The sequence below is a fragment of the Prorops nasuta genome, unplaced genomic scaffold (genome assembly GCF_024137725.1).
Source record: "Prorops nasuta isolate Cenicafe-Biocafe unplaced genomic scaffold, Cenicafe_Pnas_1.2 PNAS00001, whole genome shotgun sequence".
Classification (NCBI taxonomy): domain Eukaryota; kingdom Metazoa; phylum Arthropoda; class Insecta; order Hymenoptera; family Bethylidae; genus Prorops; species Prorops nasuta.
In genome coordinates, this window is record NW_027116798.1 from 4,750,435 (window position 1) to 4,775,135 (window position 24,701).

General features: G+C 31.3%; 4 protein-coding genes and 1 long non-coding RNA gene across 13 annotated transcripts in view; 2 read left to right on the forward strand and 3 right to left on the reverse strand.

The window, feature by feature from the left end:
• Nucleotides 1-7,432, reverse strand: part of LOC136778940 (AP-1 complex subunit sigma-2-like) — a 55,039-nt gene extending 47,607 nt beyond the window's left edge. Inside the window, exons 1-4 of the mRNA XM_066736564.1 lie at nt 7,316-7,432; nt 7,070-7,248; nt 6,574-6,682; nt 5,659-5,796 (exon numbers count right to left, since the gene is read on the reverse strand). Coding sequence (XP_066592661.1) covers nt 5,659-5,796; nt 6,574-6,682; nt 7,070-7,248; nt 7,316-7,318 — 429 coding nt within the window. The 5' untranslated portion in view covers nt 7,319-7,432. The remainder of the gene's footprint in view (nt 1-5,658; nt 5,797-6,573; nt 6,683-7,069; nt 7,249-7,315) is intronic.
• Nucleotides 7,433-7,525: 93 nt separating this feature from the next.
• On the forward strand, nt 7,526-18,420 carry LOC136775737 (uncharacterized). 7 transcript variants are annotated; one of them, XM_066732762.1, is made up of 6 exons: nt 7,526-7,647; nt 7,730-7,802; nt 7,891-7,965; nt 8,212-8,352; nt 8,496-8,630; nt 18,091-18,420. In XM_066732762.1, the coding sequence occupies exons 3-6, from the start codon at nt 7,941-7,943 to the stop codon at nt 18,267-18,269; spliced, it is 480 nt and encodes a 159-aa protein (XP_066588859.1). In that variant the 5' UTR covers nt 7,526-7,647; nt 7,730-7,802; nt 7,891-7,940; the 3' UTR covers nt 18,270-18,420. The 7 variants fall into 7 exon arrangements, 3 of the variants coding, with proteins under 3 accessions (XP_066588859.1, XP_066587288.1, XP_066588059.1); XM_066731191.1 differs by having other exon boundaries at nt 7,907-7,965; XM_066731962.1 differs by having other exon boundaries at nt 7,907-7,965; nt 8,499-8,630.
• Nucleotides 15,835-17,169, reverse strand: LOC136774065 (uncharacterized). 3 transcript variants are annotated; one of them, XR_010822709.1, is made up of 4 exons: nt 16,849-17,169; nt 16,600-16,749; nt 16,400-16,534; nt 15,835-16,037 (listed from the first exon to the last, which is right to left on the reverse strand). It is a non-coding gene; the product is annotated as an uncharacterized lncRNA (long non-coding RNA). The 3 variants fall into 3 exon arrangements; XR_010822714.1 differs by having other exon boundaries at nt 16,600-16,703; nt 16,737-17,169; XR_010822708.1 differs by having other exon boundaries at nt 16,600-17,169.
• A 999-nt stretch (nt 18,421-19,419) lies between the features above and the next one.
• On the forward strand, nt 19,420-21,461 carry LOC136778269 (putative leucine-rich repeat-containing protein DDB_G0290503). The gene is made up of 5 exons (XM_066735006.1): nt 19,420-20,069; nt 20,180-20,588; nt 20,660-20,806; nt 20,934-21,216; nt 21,450-21,461. Exons 1-5 carry the CDS (start codon nt 19,967-19,969, stop codon nt 21,459-21,461), a joined length of 954 nt encoding a protein of 317 aa, XP_066591103.1. The 5' UTR covers nt 19,420-19,966.
• Nucleotides 21,462-21,626: 165 nt separating this feature from the next.
• LOC136778335 (putative nuclease HARBI1) lies at nt 21,627-22,862 on the reverse strand. Its single transcript, XM_066735130.1, has 4 exons — nt 22,781-22,862; nt 22,444-22,701; nt 22,112-22,327; nt 21,627-22,033 (listed from the first exon to the last, which is right to left on the reverse strand). The coding sequence occupies exons 1-4, from the start codon at nt 22,860-22,862 to the stop codon at nt 21,627-21,629; spliced, it is 963 nt and encodes a 320-aa protein (XP_066591227.1).
• Nucleotides 22,863-24,701: the final 1,839 nt, after the last annotated feature.

A 24,701-nucleotide genomic window follows, 5' to 3' on the forward strand; every position in this document is an offset into this window, starting at 1 on the left:
TTAAACTAAGACATCAAAACATTCTTAATTTTATTAAAATAATTATATAAAAAGACACGATAATGTCTTGACAGCAAGTACATATAAAAGTAGAAAAAATCATGCCCATACCGCCGTCGAGGCACTATTCTCTTATACAGCTAGTTGGGCCGTCTCAATTTTCAAACCGATTTTTCTCCGCGAATAATCCATTGCCATTATTTAAGTAAAGTTTTTTAAAAATGGTTTTGAAAAACTTTCATTTGCGCATAACAGCATCAAAATCGGTTCATGCAATCCAGAGATCTCATACTATATTATCTATATGCCGAAATTGAAATTTTTCTCCTTCTTCCTCCTCTTTTCCCGATTTCTGTATGTCTCAGGCTGAAGCAGGCCGCTATATTGAATAAAGTTTAGCAAAAATAAGCTGACGTAACTGTAAATATAGTTTACATGATGAAACGTAAACATAACCCTATACCGGCAAAACCTTAAATTTTGAACGATTTCGATCGAATGTGAATAACGTCAAATTCAAAATTACTCTGTTGGGATGAAAATAGTGTGATATAATTAAAACTGTAGATATTTAAATAAATTAAGGAAATAAACACATGAAGGAGTCAGCAAGAAAATCAGATAAGTAACACTGTATTGTAAAATGTATTAAAATTTAATATTTTGTGGTACTTTGTGGACTTTATTTCAGGATAAATTATACTAATTTATTGATTGTGCCATTGCTGAGGATCGAGCTGCACGAGTTGAAAAACATAGATACGAGAAAGGAAAGTTAAAATATGAATTAACGGGATCCCTCACGCGTGCTTACCGACAGTACAAGTCAATAAACAATTCGTTTAATAAAAGTAAAATGCGAAGCAAATTGCAAAAACGGGCTTCTTTATGACAAGGTGCCAATTCTAACGAGTCAATCGAGCTTAAAAAAACTCAAATCGGATGAAGAATAACGTTGTACCACTGTCCCGCCTTCTTGAAGTGGAAATAACCAAAAGTAACCTCTCTTCAAGAACGCAGCACAATGGTACAGCGTTATTTTTCAACTAATTTGAGTGTTTTTAAGTTCGTTTGACTCGTTAGGACTGGCACATTGTCCAACAAACGCCCGATTGTTCAATTTGCTTCGCATTTGAATTTTATTAAACTAATTGTTTATAGACTTGAACTGTCGATAAAGTAGGCGTGAGGGATCCCGTTAAGTTAACCGTTGAAAATCAGTGCTGCATATAGTGGAAAAATATTTTGTCTACAAATATCGAAAATTGTTTGCGTTTCATAGGAAAAATGATCCAGACTCACTACGTAATCATTTGCGTGGTTATATACGAGTGCAGATGTATGGCTGGTAGTGAATAGATATTTTCGATGATACGCATATTCAAACAACCTTCATTTACCTAAAATACAAGTTGACTAGCACTTGGATTAGATATAGATATGAAAGGAAAGCTAAACAATGAATTGAAGCTTACAATAATATAACCTTTAAGTTAACCGTTGAATATCAGTGCTGCATATAGTGGAAAAATAGTGTATGTATACAAATATAGCAAATTGCTTATGTGTGGTAGGAAAAATGATCTAGACTCTCACTACGTAAACCTTTGAGTGGCTATATACGTGTGCATATGTATAGCTGGTAGTGAACAGATAATGGAAGATACAATACATTGAAAGAACCTTCATTTGCCTAGAATACAAGTTGACCAGCACTTGAATTTGAACTATTTATGCGACAGTCGATTTTTACAAAAGAAACAAATTCATACCCTACTATTACAGATTCTTAGTCTCAAGGACATTAGGTCACCAAGAAATGGAGAAAATGAAGATAGTACAAAGTCAAATACTGGTAAGCAAATGAAATAATTGATATTCTTTCAAATATTTAATTTCATTAAAGAATTCAGATTGATAATGCAGGTATTATGATATTGTCACATTACTTTTTTTTATTGTAATCTCAACCTTTAATAGTAGTTAAAATGTAAAGAAAAATATCTTTCAGTTTTAAACATTACTATGAGAACAGCAAACCTGGCATAAGAAAATTGGACTAATGAATAGTTCTGTTTTGTTTACATAGAGCAGTGTCATTTTCAGGTGAAGCTAAAAAAAATGTTTTTTGTCACATGTTGCTAAGAATAGAGGTGCCTAGTATAAGTCTCCATTAACCTTATCAAATAATTATAGAAGTATTATTTTTATTAATGCAAATGGGTCATCGTTAACCTAAGGAATTAGATAAGTATATTAATATAAAATTTTTAAAATGTCATATAGTATTCTGTGATACTTTGTGGAATGTCTTTCTTCAGATTAAATTAATAGAAACATATTATTTTATCATTGCTGTGAAACAAGCTATCAGGATATATAGGACTAGAAATAACAAAGACACTATATTGAAACGAAGTTTCAATAAGATAAATGTGTATGGATCATCATTTTATTCAAATTCCACATTTCAATATGTGAAAGGTATACGTTATTGGAAAAATGTAGGAAATTGAAAGCAATATGCCTAAAAAACAAAGGCTTCTGTTGAATTAATTTGTGTATTTCATTGCTCATATTAAATAAAAGAAGCTAGAAATAATACCAGTTTGTCATAGAAAAAGCCATAATGCTAAGTTAATGTTAAGAATTAAACCTCAGAAAAGGGTAGAGAAGTGACAAAATTTGGAAGCCAATTCTTGATAGTAAAAGGCTTGCAGGTAATTTTTGGCATAAACTCTTTGAAATATAAGTCTAATAAATAATAAATATAATGATAAAATCATCTAGAAATGTAACAATGAATAGAAGTCATCATTTTAATATTTTTCATATGATAGAACATACAGTGAATAAATTTGGGGAACTGAAATCAGTATATATAAAAAAGATAGTCATCCATTGCATTAATTGGTGTATTTTCTAGTTTATATTAATGAGAGGAAAATATAAATGGCACTAGTTTGCCTGAAAAAGAGCCATAAATCAAAGTTAATATTGGGAGTAACAGTTAAGAAAATGGTAGAAAAAGGGATGAATTTCTAAGCAAATCCTTGAAAGTGAAGGACTTACAGGTAATTTCGGACATAAATATTTAGAAATATAAATCAAATAATTAATGAAAATTATAATAAAATCATGTAAATGTGTAAATATGAAAAGAATTCATGATTGCCATATTTTATGTTATGCAGCACACAGTGAATATAAATTTAGGAAACTGAAAGCTGTATATCTAAGAAAGAGAGGCTCGCGTATTGCATTAATTGGTGTATTTCCTAGGTTGTATTAACAAAAAGAAAATATAAATGTCACTAGTCTGTTAGAAAAAGTGCCATAATGCAAAGTTGATGTTGACAGTAACAGCTAAGAAAATGGTGGAAAAATGAGTTAATTTATAAGAAAATCCTTGAGAGTGAAGGGCATGCAGATGATTTTAGGCATATAATTTTGGCATTAGAAATCATACAGTCGATGAAAATTATAATAAAATCATGTAGATGTGTAAATATGAAAAGAATTCATGATTACAATATTTCACATGTAATAGAGCATACAGTGTGTAAATTTAGGAAACCGAAAGCAGTATACCTAAAAAGCAGAGGTTCCCATTGCATTAACTTGTATATTTTACAGTTTACACTAATCAAAAGAAACTATAAATGGCACTAGTTTGCCAAAGAAAGAGACCTAATGCATAGTAGATACTGAGAGTAACACCTAAGAAGGTGTACTTAGGGGTAAATTTAGAAGCAAATTTTTGATAGCGAAAGGCTTTAAGGTAATTTTGGGCAAAAACTATTGGAAATATAATTCAAACGGTCGGAGAATACTATGATAAAAGCCTCTAAAAGTGTAATTAATATAAGAATTCATTACTATAATAATTTGTATCTTATTTAATGGATTAATAAATTAATATCTTGAATTGAAGCTTTATATTATGGAACGATGATGACACTGGAAAATGTTTTATTAGATTAAATAAGTTAAAACAATTGTTTAGTTTTAATTCTTATATTCTTACAAAACGTTAAAAAATCCTACAAAAAATAACCTTCGCTTGTAAAAAAAAACGGCAAGTACATTAATCGTCCATCGTAAACAATATAGTGATATAAAATATCCCAATTAAAAAAATTAGTGAAATTCAAATATTAGGTAAGTTTTTATTTTTACTGTGTCAAAAGTTAAAATATCGAATAAGAAATAGTAACAGAAACAAGTTACTTTCCGGGGGCCCGTTCTATGCAATGACATTATTAAGTAGCCATATTTTGGAATTAGAAGCAACGCTTTTATTGTAAGTTAGCGACTTACGTATGAACATTACGGGCCCCCGGCAAGTAACTTATTTGTGTTATTATTTCTTTTTCGAAATTTTTACTTTTGCCACAGTAAAAATAAATACTTGACTAACATTTGGATTTCACTAATTTTTTTAATTGGAATATTTTATTTCACTATATTGTTTACGATAGACGATTTATGTATACTTACCGTCTTTTTTTACAGGCGAAGCTTGTTTTTAGTGGAATCTCACTAAAATGTCGTATATCCGAGCATTCTTTATTACTAATTGCACTCACTCATTGTTCAATGATTATTATAAAAAAAATTCCTTTGTGAGTTTTAATATATTTTTTTTCAAATTTGTATATATGCAGATCACCCTGTAAAATCTATCCTCATAAGCTTATAATTTTCATTTGCTTTTTGAAAACTACAGACAGTTCACAACATTTTTTCAAAAATGCGAGTCTTCTTACCAAATAAATCTATAGCTAGAACAGCAAATATTCTATAAAAATACGCTTACAGTTTTCTTGTTTTAAATTTATTACCTTTGTATGAAAAATGCTACTCTTATAGTTAAGGATATCTCCCATTAAAAAACTAAATTCGTTTTTTCTTACACAATATACTTAGTAAATTAACGTAAATTATAAAATACAAAACACCAAAAGGAGTATCTTATTATCACAATATGAGCCCACCCCTGCTATATACAAATGGCTAACTACTTTCTAAAGGGTTGAAATAAATTGTTTTAGGGAAAGCAAATTGGATATTAGCTTGGCACAAAAATTGCAGAAATCCAATATAAACTATAGACATCATTATAAATTATACATCATAATGGTATATTTATATAAAATGACTTGACAGTATACAATATATTTTCATGCATCTTTGGTAAGGTTCTCAGCTTAAGTGTAAAGAATACCAGATGGTACTAATAATTAAATAATAAAAGCAAAATTACAGATACTATTTAAAGTTTGTTAGTCAAAATTTGATTAAAATTACATTTACGTTTAATGTTTGATTTATTTATGAAAATAAATGAATCTAAGTTATTTGAAAAAATTAGTTGGTATTTTGGTATTACAAAACAATTAAAAAACATGAATAATATTGTCTAAAATAAATCTTATCTAAATATATTAAGTAGCCCTTGAAAATAATGTTCATATTTTGTATCATATTGATAGTGCAGAAATAACAATACTTTCCAGTCTAACAGTTTGTACCATGGATAAATGACTATTTTTAGTAACAGCATACTTTGAATAAATATGTTAAAAATTATCAACATTACGATAATAAAATTCTTAAAAGATGTCACAAGTCAATAGGTACTTCTCCATAACTAACCTCCTGTAGCAGATCCTGAGCAGCTATAGCTTTCAATACATTTTTCTTACTAGTTTCTTGCACTTCACCACCAACCAGTAATTCATCCAGAATAAAATATGCTTTTTCAAAGTTAAATATAATGTCCAATTCACATACCTGCAAATAAAATGATAGAGTATCTTAAAACTTTGTTTTCAAAAAATGAATAAGTTAAATTCTGTATTTGTCTTAATAATGGGACTGCTTAAGCATACAAGCGTAACTTAAATTTTTAAAATTATTTATACAAATAGGCTAATTACTCTAAATATGCTAAGACGAATGGCTTAACTAATCTACTTTTGTAAAATGAAAAATTATAAATTGCAAAGGTGAAATACTTTTTAGTATTAAAGATAACTTTTATTACATTCACATACGAACATTTTAATTTATTGAACTAACATAACATGAACATAAAAATTACTTACTTATTTTACTCAATTTTAATAAATTGCTTATGAAATTTAAACTTCACTAATAACAATTAACCATAATTAATTCATTAAAATTACATTTGATCTTTACATTTTGCTACTTGACAGTTTAATCGATATCAGAATTACAAAACTGAAATAAATATTATTAAGGCCTATTGTCACAAATCATAACTAAGCTGAAATAAGTTAATCATGCTGTAATTTAAGTAACATACAATATAGCAGGATTAATTTAATCAAGGCTTCAAAAACCTGGCTTAAGAAACCACAGCTTCATAATAAATTATGAAATATACATAATTAGATACTAATTTAATTATGCATACTTTTTCATCCATTCATTGTATTACAAGTATTTGATTTTATATATGTATAATTTTAAGAAATATTAGAGTTTTATTGATATTGCTCCTTGATTTAAAAGATCATCCAAATATAAGTTTAAAATACTTACACTTCCAAAATATTTGTCTAACAATTCCACGTATCGATGAATTATTTCTAACGTAAGTAATTCATTATCATTCTGCTCAATTGCACAACAAAAATATAAACTAGCATATCTGAAAATTAACAATCATATTTATGCATTAAAAGTATTTGTCTAACATATAATCTCTTGTTATTTATTTAATAATATCCCTGCTAGCAAAATTGATCATTTTGACATCATTGGGAGCAATTCGTCTGCCAAACTTGAATAAAACTATTGTAATATAAATCATATTAAAGGAAAATAAACAATTATTTCTTAAATTAATCTTTTATTTTATAAGAATATGAAAAAAAAACATCAATTCAGTTAAGAATTGAAACAATATAAACAAAAAATCGACAGTAGCTGTCAAATAAAAAATTTATTAAATTACTTTCATTTTTATTACAATCAGTCCTAAACAGTTTTGGCAGTTATAATACATTTTTACAGAAAATAAATACTTGGTATATACCTTTTGTAAACCACTTTGACATCTTTATATTCAAGAAAACTTGACAATTTCGGTTTTCTTGCAAGAATTGTTGTTATTAACTCCCTCGTAATTTTTTTTTTCAACTTATCAGGATGGGCGACATACCATTTCTGCAAACGAAGCTTACCTTGACGGCTAAACAGCAACATGAATTGCATCTGAAAAAAACTTTAGTGTCTATACATTTTTTTTATATTTTGTAGCTTAAAAAGTTAAATTAACTACCATTATTTACAGCTCTACAATTATTTTAAATTAAACAATCAGCTTCAAATTCAGCTACTTCGTGGGTGCTTACGGATGCTTACGTTCAGTGATCTGATGCGGGTTAGGGTTAGACCCAGTCACCCAGTTGCAAAGCTGCAACTTTCGAGAAAACCCTAGATGGATCCGAGCGAGCAGTCCGTCCTCGATCCTGAACACACAAGTAAAATACTTGAAGTGTATTTATAACTAGACACGCTCTCCGAGAATACTTATGCGCATGCGAGTTTCTGCAGCCCGCTGCTTGAGTAACCTATAAACGCTTTTATCACGACAGCGGTTTAAACATATAGGTTATAACATCTTATGAACTTGAAAATTTATTTTAAATACAAATATGTTTTATTTATTACATGTCTATTGAAATCATTTCAGATTTGAAAATGCCTGGGGCATACAGATGTTATATATGCAAAAGCAAGCGAAGTAACAACATAGTTTTACATAAGTATGTGTATGAATAAAGTAATATTTTATAGCATAATTTTTTATAATAGCAAAAAAATTACTCCACTTAAAAGTCCTTCTCTTAATAGGTGCTTCATTTTTTAGATTTCCTGCAAACAAGACCTTGTGTTTAGCTTGGATGAAAATTTGTGGGTTAACTGATGGTATAGATGACATTTCCTCTTTGGTAATCTGTTCATCACACTTTGAAGATAGAAATTATATAGGCTATCCAACAATTAGTTCAAAAAAGAGAAGATTAATGCTTAATTCAATTCCATCTAAAAATATAAATCCATTACCAGCATTACCAGTAACATTAGACTAGTGAAAATTTTCTTCATGTTATAATTTGTTTATATTCAAATGTTTAAGCATAATAAATGTAAATAAAACTTTTATGTCGGTAGGCTTATACGAACCATCAACATCATTGGAACCATCAGCCGAAAGAGTTTCAACTGTGGCAAATGTAGCATTAGTGACAAGTGTATCTTCCGTATCACCTGAAACATCTGTTTTCTCTTCAATGGTTAATGATTGTATACCTGGTAAATAAAACTTTCAATATATTATTCATTTAAGGTACTGTAATTTATATTTATACTATTTGATTCAAGTTCTTCATTTTGTTTTATATAACTTTATTTAAAATGTTTAAGCGTGATAAGTGCAAGTTACACTTTTGTATTAGTAGGCTTGAACGAACCACCAACTTTGTTGGAACCATCAGCTGAAAGCATCTCAACTGTGGTAAATGAAGCAGCAGTAACAAGTATACAATCTGTATCATCTGTGTTTCCTACAATGGGTAATGAATGTATATGTGGTAAATACAATTTTTAAATTTAATTAATTTAAAGCACTACTGTAATTTATATTTATACTTTGTTGTACTTATCATATCCCACAAAAAACAAGCTTTGCTTGTAAAAAAAGGACGGCAAGTACATAAGTCGTATCTAGTATGATTAATATATAGTAATATAAAATATTTTAATTAAAAAAAAGTAGTGAAATCCAAATGTTAGGCAAGTATAAATTTTTTCCATGGCGAAAATTGAAATTTAGAAAAAAGTAAATAGTAATACAAAAATTACTTGCCAGGCCCGTTGTATGCAATCGTATTAAATAGCCACATTTTTAACTTACGAGAAGCAATGCTTATATTGCAAGATAGCAACTTACACATGAATATTACGGGCCCGGCAAGTAATTTTTGTATTACTATTTACTTTTTTCTAAATTTCAATTTTCGCCATGGAAAAAATTTATACTTGCCTAACATTTGGATTTCACTACTTTTTTTTAATTAAAATATTTTATATTACTATATATTAATCATACTAGATACGACTTATGTACTTGCCGTCCTTTTTTTACAAGCAAAGCTTGTTTTTTGTGGGATCTTATAACGTTTTGTAAGAATATAGGAATTAAAACTAAAAATTCTTTTAACTAATTCAATCTAATAAAACATTTTCCAATGTTCTCATCGTTCCATAATGTAAAGCTTCAATTCGAGATATTAATTTATTAATCTATTAAATATAATACAAATTATTACAATGATGAGTTCTTATCATAATTACACTTTTAGAGGCATTTAACATAGGATTCAATGACTGTTTGAGTTATATTTTCAACATCATATACCCAATATCACATTAAAGCCTTTCGCTTTCAAAAATTTGTTTCTAAATTTACCTTTAAATCCACTTTTTTCTTAGGTGTTACTCTCACTATCATCTTTGCATTATGGCTCTTTCCCTGGTAAACTAGTGACATTTATATATTCTTTTCATTAATATAAACTGTAAAATATATACCAGTTAATGCAATGGAAGTCTATGTTTTTTAGGTATACTGCTTTCAGTTTCTTGAAGTTACACACTGTATGTTCTATTACATGTGAAATATTGAAATTATGAATTCCTTTCATATTTACACATTTACATGATTTTATTATAATTTTCATCAACTATGTTATTTCTAATTCCAAAGTTGTATGCCCAAAATCACCTGCAGGCACTTCACTCTCAAGGATTTTCTTATAAATTAACTCATATTTATCCATCACTTTTTTAGCTGTTAACCTCAACATCAACTTTGAATTATGGCACTTTTTCCAGCACACTAGTGCCATTTATATTTTCCCTTCATTAGTATAAACTAGGAAATACACCAATTTATACAATGGATGCCTCTCTTTATTAAATATACAGCTTTCAGTTTCCTAATTTTATTCACCATATGCCTGATCACATGTAAAATATTGCAATCATGAATTCTATTCATATTTACACATCTACATAAATTTATTATAATTTTCATCAACTATGTGATTTCTAATTCCAAAGTTGTATGCCTAAAATCACCTGCAAGCACTTCACTCTTAAGGATTTTCTTATAAATTAGCTCATATTTATCCATCATTTTCTTAGCTGTTACCGTCAATATCAACTTTGAATTATGGCACTTTCTCCAGCACACTAGTACCATTTATATTTTCCTTTCATTAATATGTGAGACTGAAAATTTGACTGACTTTGGTGGTCTAGACATTGATTAGATGTACGTAGTCTGGCCAATTTGGAGAAGGAGGCACAGGGCCAGAAGCGGGAGTGCTGAGGTAGCGTGTGTACTGTGAGGACGCACTCAATAAAGAGAGTGAGAATGAGCACGAATGAGTTATCATTATCCTAAATTACCTTTTCCCTCTAAATTATCCAGGATTGAAATAAACTCTTACAAATCAGAAGTGGGATCGTGATCTATACCTGTAACAAGACTTTGAAATCGAAGCGGTCGGAATCTCGGGACCAGCCGTGTATCGCGAAGTGGAAAAGTTGGTTGGAATTGTCATAAAAATCGAGCATAATAGAAGCAGCGTATAACTAGTTAATGCGGTTAGATTTTATGATAGATTTTGTTTTCGGTTCGCGAGTACAGTGGTGGGTAAGTGTGAATTTCGTGGGCGATCGAAATTTCAAAAGGAGTGAACAGGTGGAGAAACAGTAACGGCTTTTACCATAGTGTAGATAACCAATGTGTAACGTTTCTATACAGTGGAAAGAGACAACCTTCAAACATAAACAATAACAGCAAGTTCAAAACTGAGAAGGCATTGGCCTACAAATTCAACTCAATAAGAACGCTGATCTATCGAGCAACTACGACTATAGAAGGTCAAACGAAACGGAGTACATACGTTAGATAAATTTGTTTAGAATGAAGGAGCCAAGCGATTTCACTGTACTTGAGCTAAAGTCTAAATTGCAAAGAAGAAAACTTCCGTCAAGCGGAAATAAAGCAGAGCTAATTGCACGATTGCAAGTAGCAGACCCTAGTGGAGAATGGAGAGGAGAGGAAGACGAGGAGCAGAATGGATTAATAAGCGAACCACACACTTACACTACGGCGAATAATATGCCGGTAAGTCAGAATGTACGGGATGATAGCGAAACCGATCTAGTGAGACGAGAACTAGCAATAGCACATAGGGAGCAGGAATTGTTACGACGCGAACTGGACCTGGCAAACCGCGAATTAGAAATGTGGAGGTCTACTAGGCAGACAGAAGAGCCACAAAGGGCGCGTCGTAGTTCCTCTAGAGATGCACCCAGACCAGATTTGAAACTGTTAACAGATTTCGTTAGCGATTTCAACGGAGCCCAGGGTACATATTGGAAATGGGAGAAGCAGCTGCAGTTGGTGAAGACGACGTATAAATTGAACGACCATTCCATTTTAATGTTGGCAGGATCAAAACTCAAAGGCCCAGCATTAGACTGGTTTCAATCTAGGCCAGAACACATTGAATTGAATTTTAATCAGTTAATGCAAGAAATGAACAAAATGTATAATAATCAGCCTAGTAGACTTGCGTTAAGAAGGATCTTCGAAAATAGACATTGGAAATCCGGTGAAAACTTTGCAGATTATTTTCATGAAAAAGTAACCTTGGGCAATCGAGTACCTATCCCGGAGGAGGAAATAGTCGAATATTTAACAGAAGGAATACCTGATGAAATGCTACGAAATCAAGCGAGAGTCCAAACTTTTGCCAATAAGGAAGATTTCTTTAAAGCCTTCGAAAAGGTGGTACTAAAATCAGTAAAAGACAATAAGCTCCAAGGGAAAAGTCATACTAGCTCTACCGCCAACAAAGACGGGAAAGGAACGGAAGGTGCCAAGGTTAACAGCATGCGGAGATGTTTTCACTGTAAGAAGGATGGGCATATCAAATCAGCATGTCCAGAGCTGGGGGAAGGAAAACTTACCTGCTTCACTTGTGGACAACCAGGACATCTATCCAGAAGCTGTCCTTCTAGGCCAAGTACAACGGATCAAGTGGGCAACGTTGAAGAGAATGGACAGGACGATGCGTATTACAAAAAGTTTGTCTATGTCTTGCAGGAAGATATTAACGAGCGCTCACTTGAATTGTATACTTTGTTGGATACAGGTAGTCCTGTGAGCTTTATAAAGCTGCAATATGTTCCAAGTGGTATGATTGAGCGTGCGGACCATGAATGTAACCGATTTAAGGGAATTAATAGCAGCAGTTTAGTTGTTTTAGGACTAGTGTATGTAAAAATAAAAATAGGAGAGGGCTCGAGAAAGAAAATAAAACTACGAGTAGTACCTGATTATACTATGTCAACGCCGGTTATATTAGGTAGAGATGCACTGAGGGAAATGAGTTTAGGGTTAGTTGCAGTCGACACGCATGAACAGGAAATTCACGAGGTAATGAGCATTGACATGTATGATTCTAAAGATGAAACAGAGATGCTAATAGTTAACCCGGACATCGATTATACAGCTCAAAAGAAACTGAGGGAAATATTTTTAGGAAAATATGTTAAGCCAATACGACCTGTGGAACCGGAAATTAGGGCGGAGGTAAAGTTAGTATTAAAGAAACATGAACCTTTCCATTCGCAACCTCGAAGGCTGTCCTATTCAGAGAAAATATGTGTTCAAAATATTCTGGACCAATTGCTAGAGAAGGGTATTATTAGACCTAGTCAGTCTGAGTATTCATCACCTATTGTCCTAGTAAAGAAAAAAACGGGTGAGACAAGGATGTGCGTCGATTATCGGACGTTAAATAAATATTTGGAGCATCACAATTATCCCCTACCGCTAATAGAGGATCAAATTGATATGCTCTATAATAAACGATATTTTACAATCCTTGATTTAAAAGATGGGTTTCACCACTTAAGAGTGTCCGAGGAATCGATAAAGTTCACTGCATTTATTACACCATTGGGACAGTATGAATATATAAGAATGCCTTTTGGATTAAAAAGAGCGCCAACAGAATTTCAGCAATGGATAAATCACGTTTTGAAAGATTTTATTCGTGAAGGGCAAGTGATAGCATATATCGATGATTTCTTAATCGCCACCGAAACACTAGAAGAGCAGCTTCAAATTTTAGAAAAGGTTTTTAAAGTATTAGTCGCAAACAAAATAGATCTACGTCTCGACAAGTGCAAATTTTTGTGCACTGAATTAGAATATTTAGGATATCACATATCCAGTTCGGGAATTAGCCCTACTCAGGAAGGAGTGGAGGCTATCGTTCGATATCCCGTTCCACAGGACGTACGTGGTGTCCAGCGGTTTATCGGTATGTGTTCCTATTTTAGGAAATTCATCGAAAACTTCTCGGTAATCGCAAAACCTTTGTATGACTTAATAAAAAAAAATTCGTTGTTCCAGTTTGGGGAAAGCGAAATGCAGGCGTTTACAAAGCTTAAAACCATGCTTATTAAGAGACCTCTTCTAGCAATTTATAACCCGCACAATGAAACAGAGCTTCATTGCGATGCGAGCTCCCATGGATTTGGGGCGGTCCTACTACAACGAAAGCTTGACCGTAAACTGCATCCCGTTTTTTACTTCTCTAAGCGAACTAGTGAAGCTGAAAGTAAATACCACAGCTTTGAGCTGGAGACTCTATCAGTTGTTTACGCGCTACGCCGATTTAGAATTTACCTGCATGGAATTAAATTTAAGGTAGCGACTGACTGCAATGCGTTAAAGTTAACCTTGAATAAAAAAGAAATGAATCCTCGAATAGCGCGATGGGCTCTAGAGTTCCAAAACTATGATTTTGATATTGAGCATCGGGACGCGTCTAAAATGCAACACGTGGATGCTTTGAGTAGGGCAATTAATATACTTGCTATCGAAGACAATCCATTCGAGACGAATCTTATCTTAAGCCAGAGCAAAGATGAGAAAATTAATAAACTTAAAATCACGTTAGAAAAATCTAATCACCCACTATTTGAAATGCGAAATGGACTGATTTACCGGAAAAAGGGTAACGAGTTGCTATTCTATGTTCCAGAAAATATGATTACCCAGGTAATGCACAAATATCATGATGAGCTGGGGCATCAATCAATAGAGAAAACTTGTAATGCGATCCAAACTATTTACTGGTTCCCTAATATGCGCGACCTCTTAAAATTGTATATACAAAATTGTCTGAAGTGTATCGCTTTCAACCCAGTTAGTGGTAGGCAAGAAGGTTTCTTGAATAACCTTCCTAAGGGGAATGTACCCTTTTCGATAATCCATGTAGACCATTATGGACCAATTGAAAAGGAAAGAATGGTGAAAAAGTATATATTAGTAATAGTTGACTCGTTTACAAAATTCACTAAGTTATATTCTACTAAAACGACCTCCACTAAAGAAGTGATCGATTGGTTGTCGCGTTATTTTACCGATTATAGCAAACCAAAATGTATTATAACCGATCGGGGTAGCTGCTTCACCTCTGTTGAATTTAGTCAATTTATAAAAGGAAATGATATCTATCATGTACAGGTGGCAGTAGGCTCCCCAAAGGCAAACGGGCAGGTAGAAAGACTAAACAGAGTGATTGGACCTATGATGGCTAAATTAGTTGACAATTCCTCTGGTCGTTACTGGTATAAAACTTTGGGCGAGGTTGAATTCGCATTAAATAACTCCGTGAATAAATCAACTGGCGAAACACCGGCAAAATTGTTGTTTGGGTTAAATCAAAGAGGCAAAGTCCATGACGCGATTGAAAAATATCTAGAAGAAGAAGTAACGTCTGGAGTGCAGAATCTCAACCTCATGAGATCTAAAGCAGCTAACAAAATCGAAACGTCCCAGAAATATAATAAGCAGTATTTTGATCAAAAGCGCAAACCAGCACGAAAGTATTGCGAGAACGATTATGTTATGATAAAAAATTTTATAAGCACACCAGGTGCCCCGCATAAGCTAGTTCCGCGATTCAAAGGACCTTATCGAGTAGTTAGAGTACTGAGAAACGATAGGTATATAGTAGCGGATGTTGAGAACCATCAAACCACCCAACGGCCATATCATGGTGTATGGGAAGCGGCCAACATGCGCTTATGGCAACAGGGACATAATACTCCTTTTAAACTGTAAAGGTAGCCAAAATAAATGCTATCTAACTACTTGTTTTAGGCTACGAATGTAAATAGGTACGAAGTTATTCAGTTGGAATTAACAATGTAAACTAATAAAATTAGTTCGGGACGAACTAAGGTCAGAAAGGCCGATCTGTGAGACTGAAAATTTGACTGACTTTGGTGGTCTAGACATTGATTAGATGTACGTAGTCTGGCCAATTTGGAGAAGGAGGCACAGGGCCAGAAGCGGGAGTGCTGAGGTAGCGTGTGTACTGTGAGGACGCACTCAATAAAGAGAGTGAGAATGAGCACGAATGAGTTATCATTATCCTAAATTACCTTTTCCCTCTAAATTATCCAGGATTGAAATAAACTCTTACAAATATAAACTAGGAAATACACCAATTTATACAATGGAAGCCACTCTTTTGTGGATATACTGCTTTCAGTTTCGCAAAGTTATTCACTGTAAATTCTATTGCATGGAAAATATTAATATGATGACTTCTTTTCATTGTTTCATTTCTAGATGACGTTATCATTAAAATTATGATTTAATTGACTTACATATTTCAAAGGGTTTATGCCCAAAATCACCTGCAAGCCTTTCGCTATTAAAAATTGGCTTCCAAATTAATTTTTTAATTTCTCCACCTTTTCCTTAGGTTTAACTCTCAACATTAACTTTGCATTATGGCTCTTTCTATGGTAAACTGGAATCATTTCTGACTTCTTGTATTAAATATTACAGCTTAACCCTGCACAATGACACAATAAACATGTTATTGTAAATCAATCTGAAATAAAATCTCACTAAGTACCAAAAGATATATTACATATTATATTATAAAAATCAATGTTATTCTTATAAAAAATTAAATTTGAATAAATTTTTTGGTAATAATAATAATTTCTTTCTATTCTGATTGGGGAAGCGTAGGTAAATATATGGTTTTAATACTTTTTTATATTATAATTGAATATTAAATAACGATTAGAAAATATTTATCTGCTTTTCTTTAATCGTAGTAATAAGAAAGATTTATTGTCTCATGGAAAATTGTTTCTATATATGATATAACCTATCGGACAGTTGAAATCCATATGAGTTTAAAGAAAAGAAAAATTTAAACATGAATTTTGTTATTGATTTCCATACCTGGATGTTTAGCATATGTTTAAACCTCATCCTTCTCTGTTTCATTTACAACCTTTGTTAATCTGCATTCTCCAATGACAGGGTATTTCCAAGAATTGTTATAGCATTTGGCACTGGTTGGCATCAAACTGCAAACTATGAAATAATGCCTATATATAACTTTGTTTTAATTAAACAAATTCTTTTTACAATGTACTTACTTTACATGAAAATGTTTATGTTTATAGCTATTGAGACACTACCGTGTGTCTTAATTATGAGTGAATGTAACAAGATTATCCTTATCTGTTTTATCTGCAATAACCTGCATTTTTGAATAACAGGGTATTTCAATAACCTTTGAAGTACATCTGGAAAGAGAGACTCAACAAAGTAATTGTTATATTTTAATACATGCTTGAGCTGAATTAAAAAATAAATAAATAAACAATTAATTTTTAATTACATACATTTTAAGCGGTTGAATGAGTTACACATACTTTACCATGTGATAATGAACAATTGGCTTATCTTTTTCTTTCGCTAGTAAATTGACATATCATTGAGTCATCAACAGTTAATCACATTTCAAACTACTGTTTCCATTGCTCAACCAGTACTCCGTAGTTGCATTAAACCAAAGCTCTGTTTTCCAGCAACACATGGCAGCACTATCTTCATTATCTATTTTATTATAAAAAGTAGTAATATCCACTGGAACTGTAACTGATTCCTCTTTAACTATGGTAGTACTTTTTGGTGCTTGCATTTTTCCAAGAATTGTTATAGCATTTGGCACTGGTCTGGTATCAAATTGCAAACTATGAAAGGATACCTTGTATATAACTTTGCTTTAATTAAACTAATTTTTTTCACAATGTACTTACTTTTCTTAAAAACGTTTATGTTAATTGTTGTTGAAACACTACCATGTGTGTTGGTTATGAGTGAACGTAACAACCTCATCCTTCTGTTTCATTTACAATTTTCGTTAATCTACATTCTTCAATAACAGGGTATTTCCAAGAATTGTTAGAGCATTTGACACTGGTATGACTTCAAATCAGAGGTGCATACAAGGAAAATATTTTATTTATAACCTGAAATAAAATCCCACAAAGTACCACAAAATATTAAATTTTAATATATTTTACAATGTTGTGTTACTTATCTGATTCTCCATCAGACTCCTTCATGTATTTATTCCTTTAGTTTGTTTAATTATCTACACTTTGAATTATATCATACTATTTTTATCCCAACAGAGTAATTTTGATTTTGACAGTTCTATCGAAATCGATCGAAATTTAGGGTTATGCCGGTATTGAATATAGCAGGTGAATATAGCAGCCAACTTCAGCCCGAGACATACAGAAGCGGTCAACTTCAGCCCGAGACATACAGAAAGGAAGGAGAAGAATTTCAACTTCGGCATATATATAGCTAACAGAGTATGAGATCTCTGGATTGCGTGAACCGATTTTAATGTTTATGGGCTTAAATGAAAGCTCGTTAAAAACCATTTTAAGAAAAGCTTTGCTTAAATCATGATAGTGGATTATTCACAAAGAAAAATCGGTTTGAAAATTAGGACAGCCAAACTTGCTGTATAAGAGAGTAGTGCCTCGACGGCCGTATATACATGTCATTATCTACTTTTTTCTGTACGTACCGTCGAGACACTACCGTGTCTCTTGATTATACATTTTTAGGTTATTCTACTAATGGAAATAATGATGACGAAGTTGTAACGACAACACCAAAAAGAAGGCTTTATAAGGAGCCTCGATATATAAATGAAATAAAGGAAATTGAAACTGGCAACTGTTTATACGACGACATAAATATTCTACATGTTTCTGCTGAAAAAAAAATATTAAATGTCCTTTAAACAATTCAATTGAATCTGATCCAGAGTGGGATCATGATTACGTTAAACAATTATGTAAGCTATCACCATATGTACAAAATGTGATTGAGTATATAGCTGGATTTGTTGCAAGTAAAATATTTAAAAGTATTGACTGTGAAATTTGTAAAACTGTGATTTTTGGTAGTGTTGAAGATATGCCGTTATTAAGTAAATTAAAAAGTTATGGATCATATAAAAGTCCGTCAAAAGATTTAATTACGATTTGCAAAGTTGCTGAAAATTATATTAGACAATATAAAAATAGCGGAGTTAAAAACATACAACAGTTTTTAATTAATAAAATAATAAACAAACTTCCTAACATTTTTGATACTATGCTGATGACAGATCACATTATGTCACAAGATATTATAGATAATCATAAGCTTCAACTTATGAAATTAATTCTTACATATTACATTAATGTACGTATGCACCACGAATGTAAAATTAAGTCTGCAAAAGATGAATTTATAAGGCAAAAATACACAAAACTTGTACATTTTAAACATCAATAAATTTATATTGAGTAGCAGTTTTTAATATTATTTTTATTCTTTCTCAGCTTTTCCATTTACTACAAAATGTACTTTTATTTATCTTTTTATTAAATACTTTCATAAATTATACAATCTACAAATAATACTTATCTAAATAGATATATATTTATCCCAATAACCTCAACAACTTTCTACAGTGACAGGTGAGAATACTGGAAAAGATGGAAAAAAGTAAGCAGAATTAATATATATACACATACATACTGACGTGACGCATGCGTACATATAAGGACGTATTCGTACTACTAAACAAAGAGGCAGTTAGTTTTCTGTCCTTCAGTCTTGCTCCCTCATCTGTTGCAGGCAGTGAGATAGGGAACCCGCAATATAGTAGTATTAAATATATGTCTGGCCACACTAGTTGAGTTCGGAATTAAACTCTTTTCACTCCGACGGAGCTTTCCCTAGAATTCCCTATTCACTCCGTCTAATAATTCTGTGTCCGGAGGCCATTTTACGATGGAAAGTAGGATTGCCAAATAAGAAACAAAAAATCTGAAAATGGTCATTTTGAGTTGGCAGTTCTGCAAAGTAGCCACGCTGCAAGTTCTGCCGGATGATTGCGGCTGACTTGTACGATTAAGTAGTATAAGGTTTAGGTAAACACAAATTTGACAGGTCAACTCAGGGGTTGTGTTCGAATCTATTGCAGATAAGTATAAATTGATCATTATGTGTTAAACTTGTTACAATAGGTTTGTTCGTGTTGCTTGCACTTTATACACTTACGTGAAAAGTGTACACTATTGCGTTAGTTTTGCCGGTAGTGACGTAATCAGATGCGTTCGTGTTACGAGTTATTTGCACCCAGGAATTGCACTTTCTGCACCTGGTCCGAAGGAGGTGCAATAAGTGCAAACACTTAGGCCGGGATTCATAAACAGAACTTGATTTCAAGCTCACCTTGAAACCTATAAGGTGTGTTACGTAGACTATAGATTTTACCCGTCTTTAGTTTTAACTTGAGCTTTTTCATTTATGAATCCCGGGGTTAGCGAGAATACAAAACATGTGCTAATCTGAGATAATCTGAGTAATTGTGTTGCCATTAAAATTGAAAGAATAAAAATAACTGGCACTGCATTCTTCAATTATTTTATACGAAGTAGAAAATCAATGATGGAAAATAATTTCAATATAGGAAAAGAAGGTTATTTTGTTTTAAATGAAGATAACGATATTTTGATAGAAAATGGCTTGGTAAAATGTTTTACAAAAGGTAAATATTATAAAATTGTAGAACTGGCTCTTGCATCATACACGGTATTAAGCATGCTATTACATATTATTCAGATGTGTATCATTTACATGATAAAAATTTTCTTACAGATGGAGATTCATTTCAAATAAATTATGAGGATATTAATTTTTCAAATGAAAAACTTTTCTGCGATTTAAATGGGACAAATATTGTAATTACATTACCAAAGAAAATGATTAATAATAATAATAATTTAGAAGAAATAAATAAAGAAAATACCCACTTTTGCTGGGACAATAAGAATACAAAACTCTTTTTAGATTTGTATAAAAGTAAAAAAGAATTAATTTCTACTCGTCAAATTAAAACTTTAAAACATTTGTGGAAATTAATCTCAAAAGAAATGAATTACCATGGATATCAGTTAAGTCCATTGCAAGTTGAGAATAAATATAAATCTTTGGAGCGGTCATACAAAAAGATGATTCAACATAATAAAAAAACTGGCAATTGTAGAACTTCTTGTCCTTTTGAAAAGTAAAAATTTTAATTATCTTATTTGATTATAGTTTATATAAAATGAAACTTGTAAATTAACCTTGTTTCAGTGAACTGCATGACATTTTAGGGAAGAAACATAAAATTGTTCCATTAGCCGTAATGGGAAGTAAAGGGCTTATATTAAAAGAGCCGAGAGTAGAGATTGTAGAAGAGAGAGAAGAAGTTGAGAATCCAGATGATCCCTTAAGTTTATTGTAAGTAGGCGAATAATATCTTAAATATTAGTAGGCAGAAAGTATCATAGATCTGCACATTTTTCCTCTATATTTTCCTAATTTATGCTATAATTTATTTTAAATGAAAGTTATTGTAACACTATAGGGAAGACAATGACACATCACCATCTACTACAACTTCAACATGCACTAAATCATATCCCTCTTCTTCATCAGCTAATAAAAGATTAAAAACTGCTGATTATTTAAATAAGTGTTATTCATCTATTACAAATTACACAAAAGAAATAAAAGAGGAAAAACAAAATATAAAAGATTTACAAATTAAAATGTTAGAAAAACAAGAAGAATTAATTGATCTAACAAAAAATCAATGGGAAGCTTCTAATAAATTAAGAAAAGAAAGGAATGAAATTTTAAAGGATTTTGTAAGTCTAATAAAGAAATAAGTTTAATTATTATTAAGAAAAATGTTAATAATAATTTAAAGTTGAACTACCATAAAAAATTAACCTAATTAAGTTTATTACAGTTATTTTATTTATTCTTAGAATATTGATATTTTTGTTCATAAATCATAAAAAATGTTGTTTTATAATGCTTGTCAAATGTTCCAAAAGATAATATTTTATTTTAATTTTATATTTAAATTACATTTTAGTTTTCAAATTAATTTAGTAAACATTATAACGTGAGACGACAGAATTTCCTAAAGAAAAACGAATATTTTTCGTACCATTTATATTTATTTCTTTAACATTTATATAAAATATAATTCATTTATATATTGTTCAAAATATAAATGTTATCATGAAACAGACTTATATTCTTCCATCCTTTAACTTCCAACAAGCTGCCGACATAATTCATCTCGAAGTCTTTTCCCATTTTCATGATCTGAAAATATTTCATTTTCAAAATGAACCTGACGAAAGTCTGGATCTGGAAACTCATCATGTAAAGGAGGCTCAAATAACTCCATATCACTTGCATTTGCGATATTATGTAACAAGAAAGCACTATATATCACTTGCACCATCCTACTTAAATTTCTTAATTTCAGATGATATAATTGTCGAAATCGTTGTTTAACTAAACCAAACGCATGCTCTATTTTTATTCTGCAACTACTTAATTTTTTATTATAATTCTTTTGGGCATGGGTTAGATGTCCGTTGTCCTTATAAGGTACTAATAATTCTTTACGACAAGGATACGCGCTATCTCCTAATAAGTATACTCCATCTAAACAAAGATTAAAGATGTAATAAGAAAACGAATGATATATTTTCAATTAAAGTAGTATCTATTTGATTTATATACTTGTCCAATTTTCTTCCATACGTTCTGCAAGAGGAGATTCATTCAATACTCTAGCATCATGTACAGAGCCAGGGTAACCCACAAGCACATCAATAAATTTTAAATTATTGTCCACGACTCCTTGCACATGTATAGAATAAAAATGTTTCCTATTGATGTATGAGTCTGGATCCTCTTTAGGTTTATCGATTCGTATATGTGTACCATCGATCAAGCCTATATTATAAATAGATATTATTTTATTAAGATCAGTATTATTAAATGTTAGTATGTACTTCTAATTTTCCTTATATATATATATATAAACTCGCATATAAAAAGAATATATTCACCTATAACCCCAGGGAAACCTTGTTCTTTCAAAAAATATTCTTTAATTTTTATTTCCTCCTCTCTGGTTGGCATTTGAATAATAGTTTTTGCTATTTTTACTAAGAATTTAGTAACTCTTGTTATTATAGTGTGTAGAGTACTAATTGTTACCCCAAATCTGTCTGCAATGTCTCTATATCCTCCAGATTCATGACCAAGAAACCACAGGAATGACAAGATATGTGTCTCAGCACTTATTGGTACGTAACCAGCAAACTCTGTTTTTATTTTTTCGTTATTAAATATATCAATTAAGAAGTCGTTATTTATATTAAATTTTAATTAAAATAACTTTACCTTGTAGTGATTTAAATATATATGTATTTTCAAACTTTTTTATTAAAGTTTGTACCATTTCTCTGGACAATCTGAAGTGCATAATAAAATCTTTTTCGATATAATTACGTACTACGTTTTCAACATAATTACATACTTTTATCCTTTGGTTTCGTTGCACATTATTTAATACTGGCTCTAAAGCTAGTCTTAAATCAATGTCATTCATTTCATCTGAAAAATAATTATATATATCGACTTATTATAGGTTTATAAAAGTAAATTTATTTTATTTTCTAAATAATTATATTTATCATACCAAGTGTATTTAAATTGTTAGTTTGGAGATGTTGAACATCTTCATCTTCCTCTGAGTCGCTTAAATTATTAATAAATAATATTTTACATATTAAATCATTATTATCCTCCATGTTTATCCTACTCATATAATATGTTGGTCCATTTAAATAAATTTGTAGTTTGCACTAATATATGTTCGTGTTCAAAAGTACTCACTTTATTGAATTTTCTATTTTCTAGAAAACTCCCTAAAACTTCCTAGATGACAAGTTCAATAAAGTGCAAGCAACACGAACAAACCTAATATATGCGATGCTTTGTGAGAAATATAATTTACAGGTACGTCGGGTATATTTATTCATCCAAGGGAGTATATCTACATACGAGGTTCGGTTATATCCGTTTTCTTTCTCTGCTCTGTCCAAGCTGTTTTGATGCAAACTGATAATAAGAGTCCAGATGCTGTATATGGATCATAGTCAAGTAATTTTTAAATATTGTATTTAAAATTTAATTAAGCGTTAGTGCTGAAAGATCTTTCATGTTTAGCAATTGGTAAGTGTAATTCAAAATGCTGGGAAAATATTTCTTTGCTGTTGCAGTATAGCTGCAGGAAGGAGCAATTTCCATGCCATATAATAATATGCATTGAATGGCTATTGCGATGCAGCTTAATACTGCTATAAAATCCATATGTATGGCCTGAATCTATAGCGAAACCAGCTCTAAAGACATGACTATTTTGGTATGCGATCTTACAAATGATTTTTATTATTTTACTGCAATGGAGGGAGCCCTGTTGCTTTCCCCTTAATAACAAATCCGTTCTGTTTTGCAGGAAGCGTTACGTATAGCTTGGCTGTGTCGGTTGGAGCTCTCGATGGATGACAGCTAATTATTACATTGTGGTCCAAACATTGTTTTGAATTATAGTTCTGGAGTATCTGAAATATCGAGCTGTGAATAATACGACAAGAAGCATTTCCAACAAAATAAAGTTGATTGAAAATGAAAGATTTGGGCCGGCAGCATTGTGGAGTAGCTTCAGGAGGCTGACTTGTGTGATTAAGAATTAGAATGCTTGTAAACTTTAATTTGGGAGGTCGACTCGGTGGTCATGTTCGCATCTGTGTCAGATAAGTAAAAAGTTATCAATATGGATAAAATGTATTACAATACACACGTGATGCTTTGTGAGAAATATTATCTGTTACAGATACTTTGGCTATTTAGTTTCTATGCATTGTCAATTTGAAGAGTTAACAGCTAAACAAAATTTTGAAAACTAAACAAATTGGAGACTTTGACAGGCACATGATGACTTGGATGATAAAGCCTCAGATTCCAAAACTGCCTTAAAGGATAGTCTACAAAAATATTTGCCTCTACCTATAAAGCTACTGCAATACTTTGACACCAATTTGCGCTTTGCTAAGCTGTATAGATGGAAAAACAACAATGCACAAACCATATGATTTATTTTCAGGTAATCTTTGAACATTGTTTATAAAAAGCTGAGTATGATTCATGTACAATGGTCTGTTGCACCTTGCAATTTATTGTAATTCATGAAACTTGTAAAATATTTCTGTTTTTTAGGAATAACAGCTACAACAAAAAACAGTTTGCATGCCAGGGAATA